Below are 19,680 nucleotides of genomic sequence, written 5' to 3'. Positions count from 1 at the left end.
TGCTTCCAAATCCCCGTAGAATTGAATCATGTGTGGGGATTTGGCAGGGCAGAATGACAGTCCACGTGAAAGGACTGATTCCTCGGCTGGGCTGAGTGCTTGTTGTGAGAGATTGACAATATTGTTGATCTTGTTTTGATTAGTAGCCTGTAGGTTGGAAAGGTTGGAGAGTTTCTTGTTTTTCTGTTTTTTCAGTAGCTCCAGTTGGGAGTGGTAAACGTTTTGTTTTTCCTTTTGAAACTCTTGCCAAGCTTGGTGGTTCCTGATAGAGTTGTCTAATACAAGGAGTTCCTCCTTTATTAGCTTCTGTTTAGAGTAGAGAACGCTGATCAGATGTTTGAGCAGCTTCTTAGAGAAAGTGTTGCATAGTTTTCTTGCATATTCAGTGGGATATGTGGATTGTAGAGGGTTCTTAATTCTAAGACCCTTGGGTATAATGTCCAGGTTCTTGCATTTAGTAAGAAAGAAGATATCAGTCTGTACCTGTGCAAGTTTCTTGGTGAGGTTGATGGACTTCCATTTCATGCGGCTCAATGTGGTGCCTTCCATGGTTCCAGTAGTAGATAGGTAGCCGTGTTGGTGTGAGTTGTGTGTGTGAGAGAGAGAGAGAGGCAGGAGGTCCACATCTCTCTTTCTTAGAACTGAAGAGTTGGAAGGAACCACGAGGGTCATCTAGTCCAGCCCTCTGCAATGCCTGAATCTTTTGCCCAACGTGGGGCTCAAACCTGCAACCCTGAGGTTAAGCACCTCGTGTTCTACCTACTGAGCTATCCCAGTGTTGTCTTATTTGGGAAGAAAGGAAGGTAAAAGGAATGGATGAGCAGGGAAGAGTAAAGAGTGGATTTGGTGAACTTAGATGTGCCCCCTTCAGCACATTTTAATCATATTTGTTTTAGCACATATAGTTAATAGCTTATGAGGTCTGCACCCAATCAGATGCCCTGCCCATTATTTAATTCCTTGTAAAATATTTACTAACTTTTTACACTGGCATCGCTTAATATGGTGCATTATCGTTCTGGGTTATTGGTCGATACTGTGGTGCCTCGCAAGACGAAATTAATTCGTTCCGCGAGTCTTTTCGTCTTGCGATGTTTTTCGTCTTGCGAAGCACGGTCCGTCGCAACTGCGCCACTTCAAGCGGCTTTAAGAAAAAAGCGAACAAACTCGCAAGACGTTTTCGTCTTGCGAAGCAAGCCCATAGGGAAATTCGTCTAGCGAAGCAACGCAAAAACCGAAAAACCCTTTCGTCTAGCGAGTTTTTCGTCTTGCGAGGCATTCGTCTTGCGGGACACCACTGTATTTCCAAACGAGGCAATCTAAGCTCAGTACATAGTTTTAAAACAAGTAAAAAATGATCAGAAGACCAAATTATGTTGTGCCCTATACCAGATTATGGTCACATGGACTCAAAAGACAGATAATATATTTTTGTTATGACCAAGATTAAGAAACCACACAGCAGCAGCAGCAGCATCATAAATAGACATTAATTTTACTTTTTACAGAGAGGACCATGTACTAAATTTCAAAGAAAGGTATAAAATACAAATTAGTCACTCTTGAGTAGACATTGCATACAGTGTTTCAAACATGCCTGTACTGCATATAAATCACAGTATATAAAAGGCAAGTCAAAATTCATTTTGACTTAGCTTCAATCTAAAAGGTTAGGCTTGCGTGAAAACTTAAAAAAATCTACTTGAAATTCCATAAAACCCTATAGAATATTATTACCAATAAAAGCACAGATTTTGTGTCTTCACCCAAAAAAAATCTGCCTGTTGGAGCTGCAGAATAAAAATCTATTTGGACCATAAGGCTCAGGCAGAGTTCAGTTGAGACTATAAATATTTTTTTTCAGGGGGAAACAATTATTTAGAGGGAAAAGGACAGAGACTCCCAAAGGTCTCTCTGAAAGTCTTCTAGAGTTGCTGGTCTGGTACATCAATCCTGAGGACTCTAACTTTGGACTTATAGTGATATTCTTTCAGATACAACTTCACAGAGGGCGGAACGGGAAGGGCGTCTATGCCATCGTAAGTCGTGTTGTTGCAAATAACTGTCCTGCATATATGCTGAAGGGAAAAGGGGAAAGTCCTGTTTAAGGGAGTCGAGAGAAGCGGCTCAAAGAACATGCAAGAGCTTGGGTCTTTGTAATGTTCCAGGAGTCCAGTGATGTCGGGAGAATGGAAGACGCATGGGTCGTGGGCATCGAAGCTGAAGTTGTGATTCCACTGCTCGATCCTGGCATGAAGGGACCGGCTGTAACGCCTAAAACTGACCGAGAACAAGTAATCTTCCTGGGCAGAGTCTCGCAGCAAAAAAGTCCCTTCTGGCTTCCCATCTAAAAGTGCTTCCGCAGCGTATTTATCCATCACTCCCCAGTAGCACGGATTATTATTGATCTGAAGGAGGTCAGGGACAAGACAATGAACATAATCTATCTGGGTGTGATATTTAGGAGGGGTTTCCAGCTGCAGCAGCTCGTCATCCGTTTCCCACCGTGGCTTGTTTCTCTTCCTGGAGCTAGTGCATAGAGTCACCACCTCATCGTCCGAGTCCATGTCACTTTCCTCCCTGCTGTTCCTTAGCTGCTTGCCTGCGGCAGGGTCACCTTGCGGGTCGCACCTGCAGGCTGCAACGTCAGGAATGCTGCATGCCTGCAAAACCGCTGACTCTCCTCCTTCGGCACTCTCAACGCCCCTGAGTTCCCCGTTCCTCCCTTCACCTTGTGACGACTCCATACTTAACCAACTTTCGGATGCCTGTCTTACGGGGGCAGTGTGCCGTTTGATTAAATGCCACCGGAAGGCTAGTTCGGATCGTGGCGGGAACGGACACTTGTCCAGCATGAGCTCGCTGATATGGATCTTTCTCTTTGATGGAAGCACCGAAGAATGTCGACTGCTGCAGTTCTTTATGGGAAAGCACTGGCCCACAGCATCCTGCAGTTTCTGCTTAAGGGAGCGGCCTAGGAGTCTGTGACCGCAGGAACGTTCCAAGTCCAGCTCAGTAGAGGAACAGCTGTGTTTCCTCTCCTGGTTCCTTAAACTAAACATGGATTTCCCTGAGGTGCTGGCTGTTTCAGCGTCAGAACTGCCTTCACTCCTTTTTGACCAGGAAAGCTTCTTTCCGCTCCACACATAGCCGTCCTTTCTGTCTGCGCTTCTACTCCGGCTGGTTTTAGGCCTCACATCTGGATTTTTAGGACTCCTTTCTTTATTTTCGGCCATTTCCCCACGAATGCAACCCAGATTCACAAAAGCTCCAAGGCTACCGTTGCCAAATCCTCTGGAACCAGTTTCTAGCTCAGAAAGCTTCCATCAGGTGCTTTTCGGATGTACCTATGAAAACAAAAAAGACAGTCCTCAGCTTATGTTATGAGTAAAAAGGTAAAGGGAAAAGGGACCCCTGACCATTAGGTCTAGTCGCAGACGACTCTGGGGTTGCGGTGCTCATCTTGCTTTATTGGCCGAGGGAGCCGGTGTACAGCTTCCAGGTCATGTGGCCAGCATGACTAAGACGCTTCTGGCGAACCAGAGCAGCACACGGAAACGCCGTTTACCTTCCCGCTGGAGCGGTACCTATTTATCTCCTTGCACTTTGACGTACTTTCGAACTGTTGGGTTGGCAGGAGCAGGGACCGAACAACGGGAGCTCACCCTGTCGCAGGGATTCGAACCACCGACCTTCTGATCGGCAAGCCCTAGGCTCTGTGGTTTAACCCACAGCGCCACCTGCGTCCCTTTACGTTATGAGTACATGTGTGATAAACCCAAGTATACACTCAGGCTTCCATCACCCAGACACAAAGCGTCAGAGCCCGGCTGTTCACAGCCTTTCTGCACCCTCCCTAGGAATATCTGGTGGCTTGTCCTTTCCCAGGAAAAGCAGTAAAGCTGCAAACTACTTCCAGGAAAAGCAGTAGAGCTGAAAACAAGGAGCAAGGATAGTGAACACTGCTGCATGTTCCTAGGGGAGATTTTGATGAGCATATTGACATAAAGGGCCCGGCCACAGTGCTCATGTGCCCAGCAGCACAACAGAAGCTCTATTGGAAAGGATAGGACTACACTGGTTTCTGTGGAGTGATTAGAATTGCACTTAATCCGTTAAGTTCATACTGAGACAACCACTAAATACCGTATATTCTTCCTCTTTTGTTATCCCATACTTCCTTCAGGAGCACAATGTGGCAGACATTGCGTGGAGACATTCTACTGCTTTAAAAATCCTGTATGTGGTGTGGTTTGGGAATTAAGGGGTTAACATGTTTCCAAGAATCAAGCCTTGGCTGGCAGATATCCACTTAGGAAAGCGTTACTAATTAATTGGAGGGAGAGGTTGAATCAGATAATCTATATCTGCCACAGAATCAGGACAATCGTATTTTATTTGATATTTTGAAACGTTTGTGGGTGGAAATGCAAATCAAAGCTAAACTCCAAGTTATATCTTGCTAGCTTATTCCACTGATATTCAGATCAAGGCGATTAGATCACGTGGACATCATATTCATGCTATAAATATTAGCATTTGTGCCAGCTACACACTGGAATACCCATAGCTACTTGCTTAATGTTTGGGGTTTTTTTAAATTAAAAAAAGAATAGACTACCAGAGTTCCAAATTCTTTATTATTTTAAATCTGCGTTTCTCAAACTTAGGTCCCCAGCCGCTGCTGGACTACAACTCTCATCATCCCTGATCGCTGGTCCTGCTAGCTAGGGATGATGGGAGTTGTAGTCTAACAACAGCCAGGGAAACAACTACAAATAATAGAGTAACAAAGGGTCCTAAAAATGTACAACTCAAGTGCAAAAAGGCCATGGTAAATAGGTGTGACTTCCAGGGCTTTCAGACAAATGGAACTGTGGCTGATGGACCTCTGTATCACCTGAAGCACAATTCTAACTCAATTAGCTCTCAAGGACTTCCTCTGTGATCATGTTATGAGAGATAAACTGCAGAGAGGGCTTAATGTCATCGCTGGAAGTTGGCATACTTCCAGGACCACCACCACGCTGTTGGGACCAGTGCTGTACAGTGGTACCTCAGGTTACATACGCTTCGGGTTACATACGCTTCAGGGTACAGACTCCGCTAACCCAGAAATAGTGCTTCAGGTTAAGAACTTTGCTTCAGGATGAGAACAGAAATCATGCTCTGGCAGTGCGGCAGCAGCAGGAGTCCCCATTAGCTAAAGTGTTGCTTCAGGTTAAGAACAGTTTCAGGTTAAGTATGAACCTCCGGAACGAATTAAGTACTTAACCTGAGGTACCACTGTACAGTAAACCGTGCAACTTACATGGGCCAAAATCACATAAAGTCAAAACACATTTGGGAATGTAAAAAGGTGGAAAGCTTCTGGGAGATGATATATAATGAGCTGAAAAAAATGTTGAGATATACATTTATAAAGAAGCCAGAAGCATTTCTATTGGGAATGGTGGGAAGTGATATAAATAGAAAAGAATGTAAGCTTTTTTTATATGCAGTAACAGCAGCTAGAATATTAATGGCCCAAAAATGGAAGCAAGAAAAGTTGCCGACGATTGAAGAAAGGAGGATGAAGTTAATGGACTATGCAGAATTAGACAAACTAACAGGAAGGATCCAAAACCGACGTGACCAGAAATTTACCGAAGCCTGGAGTAAATTTACGAGTTATATGAAAAGTATTTGTGATGATCAGACGACGTTTGTAGGTTTGCAAGAAGTTCTGTGAGGAGTATTATGGGAAGTATTGTAAAAATGAAGAAGGGGTGAGGATGGGATAAGAAAGGTAAAGCCAATACAAAATTAAGTAATGCATAAGAAGGGTTTAAGACGGAAGATCATCCAAGGTGCTGATGGAAGCCCAACAAGATTGTATTTGTAATAATTTGTGTGGTATGTTTTATAATTTGTATGTTAAAATCGATAAAAATGTTTTTTTTTTTTAAAAAAAAAGTCAAAACACATTGGGTTCAATGGTGGGTGGGGTTGCCAAACACTTTCCCCCCAGATGTCCGCCCCCTTCATGGTGGCTGGTGGTGATGGGAATTGTGGTCAAAAACATCTGGAGGGCAGCAGGTAGCTGAGAGCTGTTGGAGAGGATTTTGCTTCGCCTGTCCTTTTTAGACAAATGCTATATATATTCATGCCAGTGAGTCACTCAAGAGCAAAACCCCCAGAAGAGAGGCAAAGTAGGCCAAGAAATATTACATGCTCAAAAGATCCACGTTATGCTTGTTCAATATTAGTTCACATAAGTGTGATGTTAAGAGATGTTATTCTATACTGACACTTTCAGGTCACACTCAAGACAGAAATTAATTAAAAATACATAAGTTACATACTGGGAATCTCTTGGTACTCTTGTCACTTGCTTTTCAAGATGAAGGGTTTTCTCTTTTTCTTTTTAAAGGACACCCCCAAGGCACTTGAAGTATCTAGGGCTTTACATATTGAAGAGGATTATATAAAATCCAGTTCCTTTCATGAAAGCAATTTTGAAAGACCATGATGGATGGCTTTTTTTTTAAAGGGATTGCAAGGGGGGGCGGGGCGGGAATGACACTACCAAAATTAAGCCTTCTTCAAGATTCAACTCATGCACAACACATGCCTTTGTTTTCCTCCCCTACAGTTTAATGTTTATCGAAACACACTGCTGGCCCCAGGGAATAAGAAACATGCAAATGGAACATAATACATTTATAATGTGGAGCAAGGGTACTTGAACCTCTGAGCCATTTTTAAACGAGTATTTTAATATTACTTATTTTTAAGCCACATACAAGCTACCTTTAAGGCAAGTATTTTAACTCAATGTGGTTTACACACAAATAAAACAAAGTACTGTATCAAAACTACAATATGTTTTAACCTCTCTTAAAAGATGGTAGCACTATGCTTAGGGGAGTGGGTGGCTGTGATGGTGTGAGCTCCCGTTGCTCTGTCCCAGCTTCTGCCAACCTAGCAGTTCGAAAGCACACCAGTGCTAGTAAATAAATGGGTACCGCTGTGGTGGGAAGATAAACAGTGTTTCTGTGAAGTCTGGCACTCATCACAGCGTCCCGTTGTGCCAGAAGCAGTTTAGTCCTGCTGGCCACATGACCAGGAAAGCTGTCTGTGGACAAACGCCGGCTCCCTCGGCCTGAAAAGCGAGATGAGCACCGCAACTCCATAGTCGCCTTTGACTGGACATAACTATCCAGGGGTCCTTTACCTTCTACCTTTTTACAACGCTTAGATTCCCTAGAGGGCCTACAATTGAAAAGGCCACAGCCCTGTGCTAGAGGGCAGCTTCTTCCACAGGTCTCAAGTGGAAAACAGGCTCCGAGAGGTTTTAAGGGTCAAAACCAGCACTTTGCGTGAGGTCTGGAAACCAACAAGAAGACAGGTGCAGTGTCACACAATTTTGGTGACTGGCCTTCACAAAAAGCCAGGCCCCTGCATTGCACACCAAATAATGTTTCCAAATACTTTTGGTGGGTGGGTGGGTGGGGGCTACTCTGCACCTCTCAGAGTGCATCAGAGAGTCTAGCCTGGAAGTTACTGAAGAAGAATGGATGTGAGATACAGTGAAACTGCCGTCCAAATGACCAGTTGATGGAACCTGCTCTTAGCCACCGCTCTGTTTCAGCTCTGCTTCTAATGGCAGACCAGGAGTGGGGAACCTTTGGCCCTCCAGCTGTTGCTGAACTACAGTTCACACCAGCACTAACAAACCTGGCCAATGGCCAGAGATGATGGGAGTTGTAGTTCAACAACATCTACAGGCCCCAAAGGTTCCTCCACATCTGCAGTAGATGCTGGAGCACAGCAAGACCGTGAACTTGGGTCACCAAAAGAGAAAGACTATTATTCATAAAGTGGAAACTGACCCCTGGAGAAAAGGGACTACTAGCTGGCATTGGCAGCATTTTGTATATCCATCTAATTGTGGTCGCCACAAGCTTGTTTGCAGCTGGAGCTGCTGCCTTTGGGTCTGTTCTAAAGGAAAAATGGAGTCAGGCATCATCCGCACACCAAATGATTTCACTTGGTGATTTTATACAAATATTATACAGACAGGAAGAGGGCTATGAAACTTTACAGAACAGCTCACAAGTGTCCACAAAGGAGTAAACCCTCAACTGCCCGGAGAGTATCAGAACCAGCATAAAGCTGCCCTGCTTATTCCTATTGACTCCAGCAGGAGGTCCAAAAGAAGTCACAATTAACATAATGTGTTCTACACCAAGCTTCTTCTGAAATGTCTTCAGAAATTTCAAGTGATTTCTATGTATTGTTTACTCAAAAGTTGTCCTCTCCTATTTCATGTGTTGCCAAAGGTCTAGTTTTGCTAATAAAGGTAAAGGTAAAGGTACCCCTGCCCGTACGGGCCAGTCGTGTCCGACTCTAGGGTTGTGCGCCCATCTCACTTTAAGAGGCCGGGGGCCAGCGCTGTCCGGAGACACTTCCGGGTCACGTGGCCAGCGTGACAAAGCTGCATCTGGCGAGCCAGCGCAGCACACGGAAACGCCGTTTACCTTCCCGCCAATAAGCGGTCCCTATTTATCTACTTGCACCCAGGGGTGCTTTCGAGCTGCTAGGTTGGCAGGCGCTGGGACCGAGCAATGGGAGCGCACCCCGCCGTGGGGATTCGAACCGCCGACCTTTCAATCGGCAAGTCCTAGGCACTGAGACTTTTACCCACAGCGCCATCCGCATCCCTAGTTTTGCTAATACATAGCCACAAATTTACATGGCCTAGGAAAAAGGTACTTTAAGGGCTTTCTTCTCCTGGACAAATGAGATAGTGACTGGAGGCCTTCTTCAGGCAACCCCATAGTCTGAAGTTAAGCAGCTGGCCCCCAGAAATGGAAATGCCACCATTGGAGATAGATGCTTTGATTATAGAATTCCCTCTAGATGGATGTTCACCTGCAGCTGTCCTTATTATCTTTTAGGCATGAGGCAAAGCCTGTCTTTGTTTATGTGAGCCTTTGGTGACCGGTAACACTGTTCTAATGGTGACCAGTGGGTTTTTTCTGCTAGCTTGAGTGCTTTTGTTTGTTAACTCTTTGAGGTTGTGTCTTTGAGAATTTGATCTCTTGGTTTTAAACTGCTTGAATCTGCTGTTAATTATAATACAGTATTTCATGTTATGATGCTTATGGTTATTTCAAGACTTGAATGCCATTTTTGGAAGAAAATCAGGGCACTTAAAAAACAACAACCCGTTAATCTTTTCCTTTATGTCATATCAAAAGCCACTGAGAGGTCAAGGGTAGAAAAACCTCAACAGAGAAATGTTTTCCTTGTTGATCTCTGATGATAGACTAACCAGGCATCCCCAACCTGCGGCCCTCCAGATGTTTTGGCCTACAACTCCCATGATCCCTAGCTAACAGGACCAGTGGTCAGGGATGATGGGAATTGTAGTCCAAAACATCTGGAGGGCTGAAGGTTGGGGATGCCTGGACTAAGCAATCCTATGTAGGCTTACTCTGAGGTAAGTCCCACTCTGCTCAGTGGGGCTTACTCCCTAGTGTTCACATTGCAGCCCGTGACACAAATCTGGTGCCTCATCTGTAAATGGTATGAATAACAACGTCCCTTCCACTGCTGATAAAGATTTATTTAAACAAACATAATGTTTATCACCTTGCACGGTTGGGATATGTTGGACTATAAATCAAAAGCAATAAACCCTCTTTCTTAACAATAAACATTCTTCTGCAGAGAAATATTATCTTACACATGCCATAACCTTTGGAGAAATCTAAGCGCGCACACACACACATTCTTCTCCATGTTTATAACTCAAAGCATATTTCCCCTGCCCAGCTGAAGATAAAGAGGAAGGAGCTCATCTGTACGCACAGAAACAGGGCTTTCTACCGGACCTTTGGAGCAACCATTTTACATCTTGCTTACTTTTCTATTTCTCCCAGCTCAGCTCTCCACCTCTTCTTATTAAATGGACTGAGATGACTGAAAAAAGCAGCTCTCGGGTCTTCTCTCCATTTAATTAATCTATTCCCTTCATTATATTTACCCTCACAATATTGCTACTGAGAGACACCCAATGTCTGTGTCCTATTCCCCGAGGGCAGATACCACTGATTTCTCAGACATTGTCTCCTCCTCTTCAAAGAGAAAGGGGCTATTTATTAAATGTTATGCTTAGCCAGCACCATTTTGAAGGCTAGAGGAACCTAATAGTACATTAACACAAAAAGCAGGTCCAAAAAAACAGAACAAGGTCTTATGCAAATACAAAATTCTAAATGTACAAGATCGCCAGCGTAACCTCAGTAACTTAATGTAAGGACATTCCCATTTTAACAACACAGCAAGACAACAGAAAATTCCCAACCATCCTTGGTTTAGACGAGGAACACTCAGATAAATTGGGATACATGCCAGCTGTACAGACTTGCTTAATATCCTGCTTTAACTTGTTCTACTTCCCCTAAGTCTCCATCCCAAACCCCCCCCCCCAAAAAAAATCAGGCTTCAACGACATCTTCATAACCCAAGGATATCTGAACCAAATAAATGCATATAGCTTTATGTTCACTAATGCCAGCAACACAGATAAGAACAAAAGACCACGTAGATATTAAGTATATTTTCACCCAGAGGGCAACACTGATGGAACGGGCCATTTGATAAGCCACATTACGAGCATCCGCTTTGTAGGCTTTATTTTCGCTAAGAAACAGAGCGGATGTGACATAGGTCTCAGCAGAAAGGATGCTCACGTCTTCCATGTACGATTTACTTGTTAGTGGGCACACACTGAAAGCCTTTTAAAAGCATTCTGCCTTTGACAAAACACTTAAGCACGCAGCTAGTTCCCACACACAGACAATAAAATAAAGGCTTCCTTTTGGACCATAGGATTCCGCCACAGGGAAGTAATCAGAGCATGAAAAACACTGCGGAGGAGTTTGATTCGTTGTTCTTTGACACAGGACTGTCTCTTTTGTTGCTTGCAATTGCAATGGACTCTTATCTCAGGGAGAGAATGGAAGCCAACATTGTTCCTTTTCACTTCCCTCATACAGGTAGTGACATGTCCAAAGTCCATTCTAATCCGGCCCTCATAAACAGTTCCTCTCTGTGGTTCTAAAAAAAAAAAAGGTCAGCAACTTTGGTCGGCCCTCATGCATATTCACTTCATCAAATCTGGCCCTCTTTGAAAAAAGTTTGGACACCCCTGGACTAGGAGAAATTTGACTGATCTTCACAACAACAGGAAGGACAGCAGAAGATTGGAGAAGTCTGAAACCAGCTACTTTGGACCCTGCATCATGTGTGGACAGATATGAGGCCCAGAATAACACTCTTCTTCTGAGACTAAGATCATATCCAGACTTGCCCTTGCACCACTGCTTTCCCCTGGGAAAATCCAATATTTACTGCTGAATCAGAGCAAATGACAATTGGGTTCTCTCCAGATTGACGTTTGCGCTGATTTATTGCCAAAGAGCGGGTTTTCCATGGGAAAGTGGAAGGGCAAGGGCAAAACCACTGAGATTCCTGCACAGCAGGGGGTTGGACTAGATGATCCTCGGGGTCCCTTCCAACTCTACAATTCATAGAATCATAGAATCATAGAGTTGGAAGAGACCACAAGGGCCATTGAGTCCAACCCCCTGCCAAGCAGGAAACACCATCAGAGCACTCCTGACATATGGTTGTCAAGCCTCTGCTTAAAGACCTCCAAAGAAGGAGACTCCACCAAACTCCTTTGGCAGCAAATTCCACTGTCGAACTTACTGTCAGGAAGTTCTTCCTAATGTTTAGGTGGAATCTTCTTTCTTGTACAGTGGTGCCTCGCAAGACAAAATTAATCCGTTCCGCGAGTCTCTTCGTCTTGCGGCTTTTTCGTCTTGCGAAGCACGGCTATTAGCGGCTTAGCGGCTTTAAGAAAAAGGAAACAAACTCGCAAGAACTCGCAAGACATTTCGTCTTGCGAAGAAAGCCCATAGGGAAATTTGTCTTGCGGAACGACTCAAAAAACGGAAAACTCTTCCGTCTTGCGCGTTTTTCATCTTGTGAGGCATTCGTCTTGCGAGGTACCACTGTAGTTTGGATCCATTGCTCTGTGTCCGCTTCTCTGGAGCAGCAGAAAACAACCTTTCTCCCTCCTCTATGTGACTGACATCCTTTTATATATTTGAACATGGCTATCATATCACCCCTTAACCTCCTCTTCTCCAGGCTAAACATGCCCAGCTCCCTTAGCCGTTCCTCATAAGGCATCGTTTCCAGGCCTTTGACCATTTCTATGATTTTATGACCCTTGCCTAGAAAGTATGGGACATGTGGAAAACTGCCCGGACCCATGCTTTCTAGGCACTGGGCAAGTGAAGTATGGATAACCTCCAAGTGGCTGATAAAGACCAGGGAATCCATAAGCCTGCATTTCCCTAAAGAGAGAAATTCTATGTCCAGTAATAAATCCATAGGAGCAATGAATATGTTATAACCGCATACATGCAGGCTGCAAACAAATAGTATTTGCTATCCCAGAGTAATTTAAACTGCAATCTTAGTTCCATTTGCTCAGGGATGAATCCAACTGCTAGGTTGGTAGAAGCTAGGACACAGGAACGGTTGGCAAACCCAAGAGGCTCAGTCGGGGGTCAGCAAACTTTTTCAGCAAGGGGCCGGTCCACTGTCCCTCAGACCTTGTGGGGGGCCGGACTATATTTGGGGGAGGGGGAAATGAATGAATTCCTACGCCCCACAAATAACCCAGAGATGCATTTTATATAAAAGTGCACATTCTACTCATGTAAAAACACCAGGCAGGCCCCACAAATAACCCAGAGATGCATTTTAAATAAAAGGACACATTCTACTCATTAAAAACATGCCGATTCCTGGACTGTCCGCAGGCCGGATTGAGAAGGCGATTGTGCTGGCTCCGGCTCCCGGGCCTTAGTTTGCCTACCCATAGTTTAGACCACAGCGCCACTGCGTCCCTACACTTCAACAGGATTTACATTTGAGTAGACACGGTTAAGGTGGTGCTGTTGGTAAGAAACCAGACAGATACCAAAAGCTGCAGCCCATCAGCACTCTTCTGTTCTTAAGGGCAATTCGTTCCTCCCTCCTACCACTCAAGAGATGGCTGTCTCAGCTTAACTCAAAATAGGCATCAGAATAAAACCTAATAGAGCACCATTTAGACTATAAAGCATATCAAGGACACACTTTCTATGAAAGTTACCATACGCTATAAGCAAATATGTTGTGAAAACTGCTTGCAAGTTTGTTTTGTTTTGAAAAAGATTTCTGCCCGGGAGTGATTACTGTTGTTGGCCTAGTAGTGAAATTAAAAGCTAGCTTCAGCTGCAGAAATGGCAAGAGGAAATTCTCTTTTCAGTCCAGGTATTTTGTAACCTGTGTGCCGAAGACATTTTCTCTTTAAAAACAGTATGTATAAAATATTGTTTCAAAGATTGGTTGTATTTTAATGCAGGTACTCGTTGAAGCACAACTGACTACAATTGTACTTATAGTAGCCCCAATTCTGCAGATGTTAACATGCACTCAAAATGTAGTAAATATATTGGGCTTGAACTACAAAGTGCTGAGAAAACAGGCTGCCAGCTCTTCAGCAGACTTAAGAGGGGACTGTGCAGTGTTGTGTTTTTTTGTCATTTGGAGACTCACAGTGCAATCCTATATATGTCTGGTTAAAGCAAGCCCTATTTGAGTACTCCCAGAATGCAAGACCAGCAAAATCCAACCCATTGTTTCAGTAAAGAGGCATTAGGTACCATTATTTGTGTGCCTGGTCACATGAGTTGTGAGAATCATAGAATCTTAAGAGTTAGAAGCGACCTCGAGAGTCATCTAGTCCAATGCCCTGCAATGCAAGAATCTCAGCTAAAGCCTCCATGACAGATGCTTAGAAATCTCCAGGAAGGAGAGTCCACCACCTCCAGCGGGAGTCTGTTCAACTGCTAAACAGTTCTTACTGTCAGAAAGTTTTTTCGAATGTTTAGTCGGAATCTCCTTTCTTGCAACTTGAAGCCATGGGTTCGAGTCCTACCCTCCAGAGCAGGAGAAAGCAAACATGCTCCATCTTCCATGCGACAGCCCTTAAGATATTTGAAGATGCCTCTCCTATCTCCTCTCTGTCTCCTCTTTTTCAGGCTAAACATACCCAGCTCCTTCAAGAACTCCTCATAAGGCTTCATTTCCAGACCTCTGATCATCTTGGTCGCCCTCCTCCGCACACCTTCCTGCTTGTCAACATCCTTCTTAAAATTGTGGTGCCCAAAACTGGACACAATATTCCAGGTGTGGTCTGACCAAGGCAGAAGAGAGTGGTACTATTACTTCCCTTGATCTGGACACTAGACTTCTATTGATGCAGCCTAGAATAACATTAGCTTTTTTTGCTGCTGCATCACACTGTGATAGTGAGATAGTGCCATGGGGTGGGGAAATCACTTCATGCAAAAACTTTGCTTTATCAGTTGCCGTTTTTGGCAAATGATTCTCAGTCATCAGCACGTAAGGTATAAGAAGTGTGAAGTGTACTAAACTGTGCTAGACCTTTGTTTTGGTGCCAGAGGCAGAAAATTCAAACTGCATCCTTCCATATGTTAATCAATATTACTTATTTATTTATGGCAATTCTCTGGGTGGTGAACTGAAGAACCTCACTTTCAGGTGTAATACATAAATACTACTAAAATTCAGCAATACAAAATACAAATCTCTTATTTTTTTATTCCTTCCTTCCTTTCTTTTCCTTCTTGGTACAAATCCCTTATAAAACACATAATGCCAGAGAAAAATCAATAAAATTGGTACTTTAAAAGCCAAAACCTCCCTCAGAATCCTGGAAGGATAAAAATGTATTCATCTGGCACCAGAAAAAAATACACAACAGGGGTCAGGTGAGGCTCTCTGGGGCGGGCATTCCACAACCAGGGTGATATTACTGAGAAGGCCTTATCACTAGTAGTTGGATCACACCTGGTGGTAGTACTCAGAGATCATGGACTCAAGGTCTGGGTATATGTGGGAGGATGCAATCCTACAGGTAACCTGGCCGAAAACTGCCTGCAAATAAACAAGAAGTCAAAATAGCTGATAATGTACAAGCATAATATGTTTCAGTTGCCTAGTCCTGGTCAACAACCTCACTGCCCCATTTTGGACTAACAAGGTAATTGTTTTCAAAGGCAGCTACATACATAACACAATAATCTAAGGGGAGGTTATCAGAGCATGGATGACCGTACCGTGGCCAAGCTATCTCTGTCCAAGTAAGATTGTAGCCGATTTCTCACCAGAAGTCGATAAAAGGCACGACATTTTCAGCCCCCGAGGACACCTGTGCTTCTAGTCTAGTGACATTATTGGATGCTGAGTACAGTGGTATCTCAGGTTACAGACGCTTCAGGTTACAGACTCCGCTAACCCAGAAATACTACCTTGGGTTAAGAACTTTGCTTCAGGATGAGAACAGAAATCGTGCAGCAGCGGTGTGGCGGCAGTGAGAGGCCCCATTAGCTAAAGTGGTTCTTCAGGTTAATAACAGTTTCAGGTTAAGAACAGACCTCCAGAACGAATTAAGTTCTTAACCCGAGGTACCACTTTACCTCCAAACTGCAAATTGGATCACTTAGGGCAGGGGTCAGCAAACTTTCTCAGCAGGGAGCCAGTCCACTGTCCCTCAGACCTTGGGGGGGTGGACTGTATTTTTTTGGGGGGGGGGTGAACGAATTCCTATGTCCCACAAATAACCCAGAGACGCATTTTAAATAAAAGCACACATTCTACTCATGTAAAAACACGCTGATTCATGGACCATCTCTGGGCTGGGTTTAGAAGGCCCCCAGGCCTTAGTTTGCCTACCCATGATTTAAGGGGAGTGCAACCACATCCAGAATAGGTTTATTATTATTATTATTATTATTATTATTATTATTATTATTATTATTAATTTTGTATACTGCCCTATACCCGCAGGTGTCAGGGTGGTTCACAAGATAAAACCACAAAATACATAATAAAAACAAAAACAAAAACCACCCACTCAACTTGGCAGACAAACCATCCACTTACTGCCTCTCTATCTTATCTGGGTTAAGCCTCAGTTTATTCAATCCATTGTCATCTCCAGGCATGAAAGGGGACAGAATGCCTTAGGTTCTCCTTTGCAAGGCTCATTCAAATGAATGGAAACTGAAGAACAAATATTACTCTTGTGCAGCTCCCATTTAAATATCCATAATTTGTTTCTCCCCCTACACAGAAATATATTTAGCTTAATTATGGATCTGAAATTCAACCAGAATTGAGATCCTCAGTAGGTATTTATCATAATTTCATTTTAAAAAAGAAGTCCTGTTAACACTCCAAAAATAAAAGAGTAAAATGAAAACACCAATTATATTTAAAATGTTTCCTTAAATACAACAAAGTGGATATTTAGTTGCTTATTTTTAAATGTCATCTCGTAAAAATTATATTCTCGCTAAGGACAGTCTAATAGTTGTATTTCTAGAAACAGAAGAAGCCACCTATTTGTGTACAAAGTATATTGCCATATCTTGAAACATCTAGTGAGGCAGAGGGCCTTCTTGGTAGTCGCACCCTCCCGTCAGATGTCAAGGAAATAAACAACTATCTGACTTTTAGAAGACATCTGAAGGCAGTACTGTTCGGGGAAGTTTTTAATGTTTGATATGGTATTGTGTTTTAATCTGTTGGAATCCAGTCAGATGGGTAGCATATAGATTAATAATAGTAACAATAATAATAGTACACGCACACGTGTCAATATGAGACCAGAAATATTCACGCATGTATTGTAAGCAGGGACAAACAAACAATCCAGAGCTATTTCATGTATTTTGTCAGCCTAGATCTCAATAGCTACCAAGCTACCATTAAAAGGCAAGAACAAGCATTTTAGTTCCTTGTGGTTTCTCCATAACTAGTGTTGTTGCTACAGTATTATAATCATCATTATCTATTATTATAATTATCATTATAATAAAGGACACATCTTAAGACCTAGGTTTGGCTTTGAACGAATCGCTTCCGGAATATTTCCAGAATACAAGGTGGCAGTGAATCAGACCTGAATTTTAGTCATTCTTAAGTGGCATTTCCATGCATGTTTCAAGACATGAGATGTAAAATGTGTGCCATGTATGAAGAAGAGCTAGAAGCAGCTACACTTGGAAATGTCATCTGAAAGAGAAGAAAGCCTCACTTTTTAACTTTTGAAAAGTGTGGTGGGCATATCAAAGTTTTTAAAAATAAGTGCAGTGCTTGGTTTTGAGATGGGAATACTCAAGAATAAAGGGAAATCCTTTGAAATAAGGACAGCATGTCAGCCGAGTATCACTTTATGCCGTGGGTGGATATAAGATACCGAAGTGACCCGTAACACAGTCAAATGCTTGGTTACTCACTAGTAGATGCTGTCCAGAAAAACCTTCAGCAATGCAGTCAAGGATACTAAATATTTATTTGCCCGTCCATTTTTTAATACACATCCCTAGAGCGGGTTAAAACTGGGAACATCTTGAATCAAAATTTATTACCGAGCACCAATTCCAACCTTAAAGGCACAGACTCATTTAAAAGTTTTGCCTTCAGCTGTTTTCTAAAAAAGAAGCTACATTTCTGCGACAGCAGTTATGAAACCATCAGTGAGCCAGATTTTGTCAGAATACAGCCTAATCCTCTTCCCACCAGAAAGATACCCGGCCAATGCAAATAACAGACCCCCAACTCCAGTTCCAATAACCCCCCAGATAAACTTTCCCCATAATGTTAAGCAGTGCTTTTTTTCATTTAAAAAAATGTTTAGGGGTACTCTCATTTTCCTACTCATATAGAAATACTGCTCCTTGATGAGGCCAAACTTAGATTCACAAAATGTTTAGGGGTATGCGCACCCCTGCGTCCCCCCAGAAAAAAGCACTGATGTTAAGGAAGAATATTACGATTCATTAAATTTCCCAGAATGTTAAGAAACATGCCTTGAAGATGGCAATCGGAAAGCCTTTAGCAGTTAATAATAATGATAATAATAAAGCAATTTCCATAATGAAGGGGATGCTGCCCCCACCCCCATTGAGCATGCTTACCTGCTGCTTACCAGAAGAGACATGTTGTTGGTGGGGGGGGGGTGGAGGTCTGGCACCCAAAAGAAGGGGTCCAAGAGGGGCTTCACCCCAGCAAGGACAGGCACATCCGCTCCCCATCAGACACAAAGCCAGACTGGATTAACTGCACAGCTGGAACTGGGGGGGGGGGGAGGTGGGCTGGGCTGAGGAAGCAGGAGATGGGGAGGAAGGAAAGAAAGAAAGTGGGGGGGGGCAAGGAAGGAGAGTTTAAAAGGAAAGAGGAGGAAGGAAAAGGGAATGGGGAAGGTTGAGAGAGGAAAAGCATCGGGAAAGGGGGAAGGATGGAGGCAGCGGAAAAGGGAAGGTGGGCAGAACTGAGCGCAGGGGAATTTTAATTCCTGTATTTTTCCATGTATAAGACGCCCCCCATGCATAAGACCCAAATTATGGAGCCCCAAATTAAGAAATAATGAATTGGAGCCCCCAAATTAAGAAATAATGAATTGCAACCGTGTAGACGACGACCCCCCAGTTTTTAAACTTAAAAAAATTGGGGGGGGGAATATAGTAAGTCTTATACACGGGAAAAGGGAGGCACTTTTTTTTGGGGGGGTGCCGTCCTAAAACTTACTCCCCTAGGAAGAAAAGAAGGAAGGAAGGAGCCCCCCCTTCCCAATGGGGAAGGGGGTTATTTGACAAAAATGCCAATGGGGAAGGGGTTATTTGAGGAAGGAAAGACGAGAAGAAATGAGAAATAAACGCGGGGGGGGGTTAAAAAAAATAAATAGAAGAGAGAGGGGGAGGTGGGAGCTCCGAAATAAAGAGATTAATGGGGAGAGAGGAAACCGTGAGGCAGAAAGTGCTGAAAAAGAGGAGAGTGTATATATCCTATAAAGCTCCACACAGAGATGCCCTTTTAACACCACAGGGTGGAGAGAAGAAGGGAAGAGGAGCAGCCGAGAGGCCCGGCCAGCTGCTGCCCGCCCTCCTCGTCCGTCTCCCGGCCGCGCAGAGGCGCTTCTCCCCCGCCGCCGCCGCCGCCTCCTCTTCTCCTCCTTCTCCTCCCTCGCTCGGTGCCAGGCGGCCCGGTCACCTCAGGCGCCTCCTCCTGGTCTCGGAGGATCCGGCCGGCCCGGGAAGGAGGAGGAGCGGGAGGCGGAGAGGAGAGGGAGGCCGGGACTCTGACGCCCCACGCCGGCTCCGCCTCAGGCCCAGAGCGCGGGAAGAAGAAGGGGAAGAAAGGCCAGGAGGAGGAGGAGGAGGAGAGGCCGCCGGGGCCTCCGTGTCGCGGTGAGGAGGGGGGGGCTGTGGGGGGCCGGGCTGTGTTTGGGGGGGCGCCTGCCTCGGCCCTGTTTCTCTCATCAGCCCCCCAAAAGAGAAGCGAAGGAGGAGGAAGAAAAAGGGGAGGAAGAAGCGCCCCTTCGCAAAAGGGGGGGGGGATTTGTTACCTCAGGCTGCCCCCATAGCCGGTGCCACGAGGGGGTGAGGGGCAAGCGACCCCCTCCCACAAACAAGGACCTACTACTATTATTATTTTATTTTGTGGTGAGGGGCAAGCGACCTCCCAAACAAGAAGGACCTG

At 44.2% G+C, this 19,680-nt stretch overlaps 2 protein-coding genes across 6 annotated transcripts in view; one reads left to right on the top strand and one right to left on the bottom strand.

Annotated features, from left to right (window-relative positions):
- Positions 1–1,474: 1,474 nt before the first annotated feature.
- Positions 1,475–18,263, bottom strand: SOCS4 (suppressor of cytokine signaling 4). 2 transcript variants are annotated; one of them, XM_083515555.1, is made up of 2 exons: positions 18,120–18,263; positions 1,475–3,347 (listed from the first exon to the last, which is right to left on the bottom strand). In XM_083515555.1, the coding sequence occupies exon 2, from the start codon at positions 3,234–3,236 to the stop codon at positions 1,926–1,928; it is 1,311 nt and encodes a 436-aa protein (XP_083371681.1). In that variant the 5' UTR covers positions 3,237–3,347; positions 18,120–18,263; the 3' UTR covers positions 1,475–1,925. The 2 variants fall into 2 exon arrangements, with proteins under 2 accessions (XP_083371681.1, XP_083371682.1); XM_083515556.1 differs by having other exon boundaries at positions 18,131–18,261.
- A 978-nt stretch (positions 18,264–19,241) lies between these two features.
- WDHD1 (WD repeat and HMG-box DNA binding protein 1) overlaps positions 19,242–19,680 on the top strand; it is a 36,010-nt gene continuing 35,571 nt past the window's right edge. For 2 of the 4 annotated variants that reach the window (XM_083514478.1, XM_083514476.1), the window contains exon 1: positions 19,242–19,388. The gene's annotated coding sequence lies outside the window, so the exon portion shown is untranslated. The remainder of the gene's footprint in view (positions 19,389–19,680) is intronic. The other 2 variants (XM_083514479.1, XM_083514477.1) reach the window with 1 other exon arrangement.

This window comes from Podarcis liolepis (genome assembly GCF_965112155.1).
Source record: "Podarcis liolepis genome assembly, chromosome: 1".
In the NCBI taxonomy this organism is placed as follows: Eukaryota; Metazoa; Chordata; class Lepidosauria; order Squamata; family Lacertidae; genus Podarcis; species Podarcis liolepis.
This window is presented reverse-complemented; position numbering and strand designations above follow the sequence as displayed.

What these genes read in the sequence shown, in the direction of transcription:
- SOCS4 (XM_083515555.1), bottom strand. Translation starts at nt 3,236, where the DNA reads ATGGCCGAAAATAAAGAAAGGAGTCCTAAAAATCCAGATGTGAGGCCT.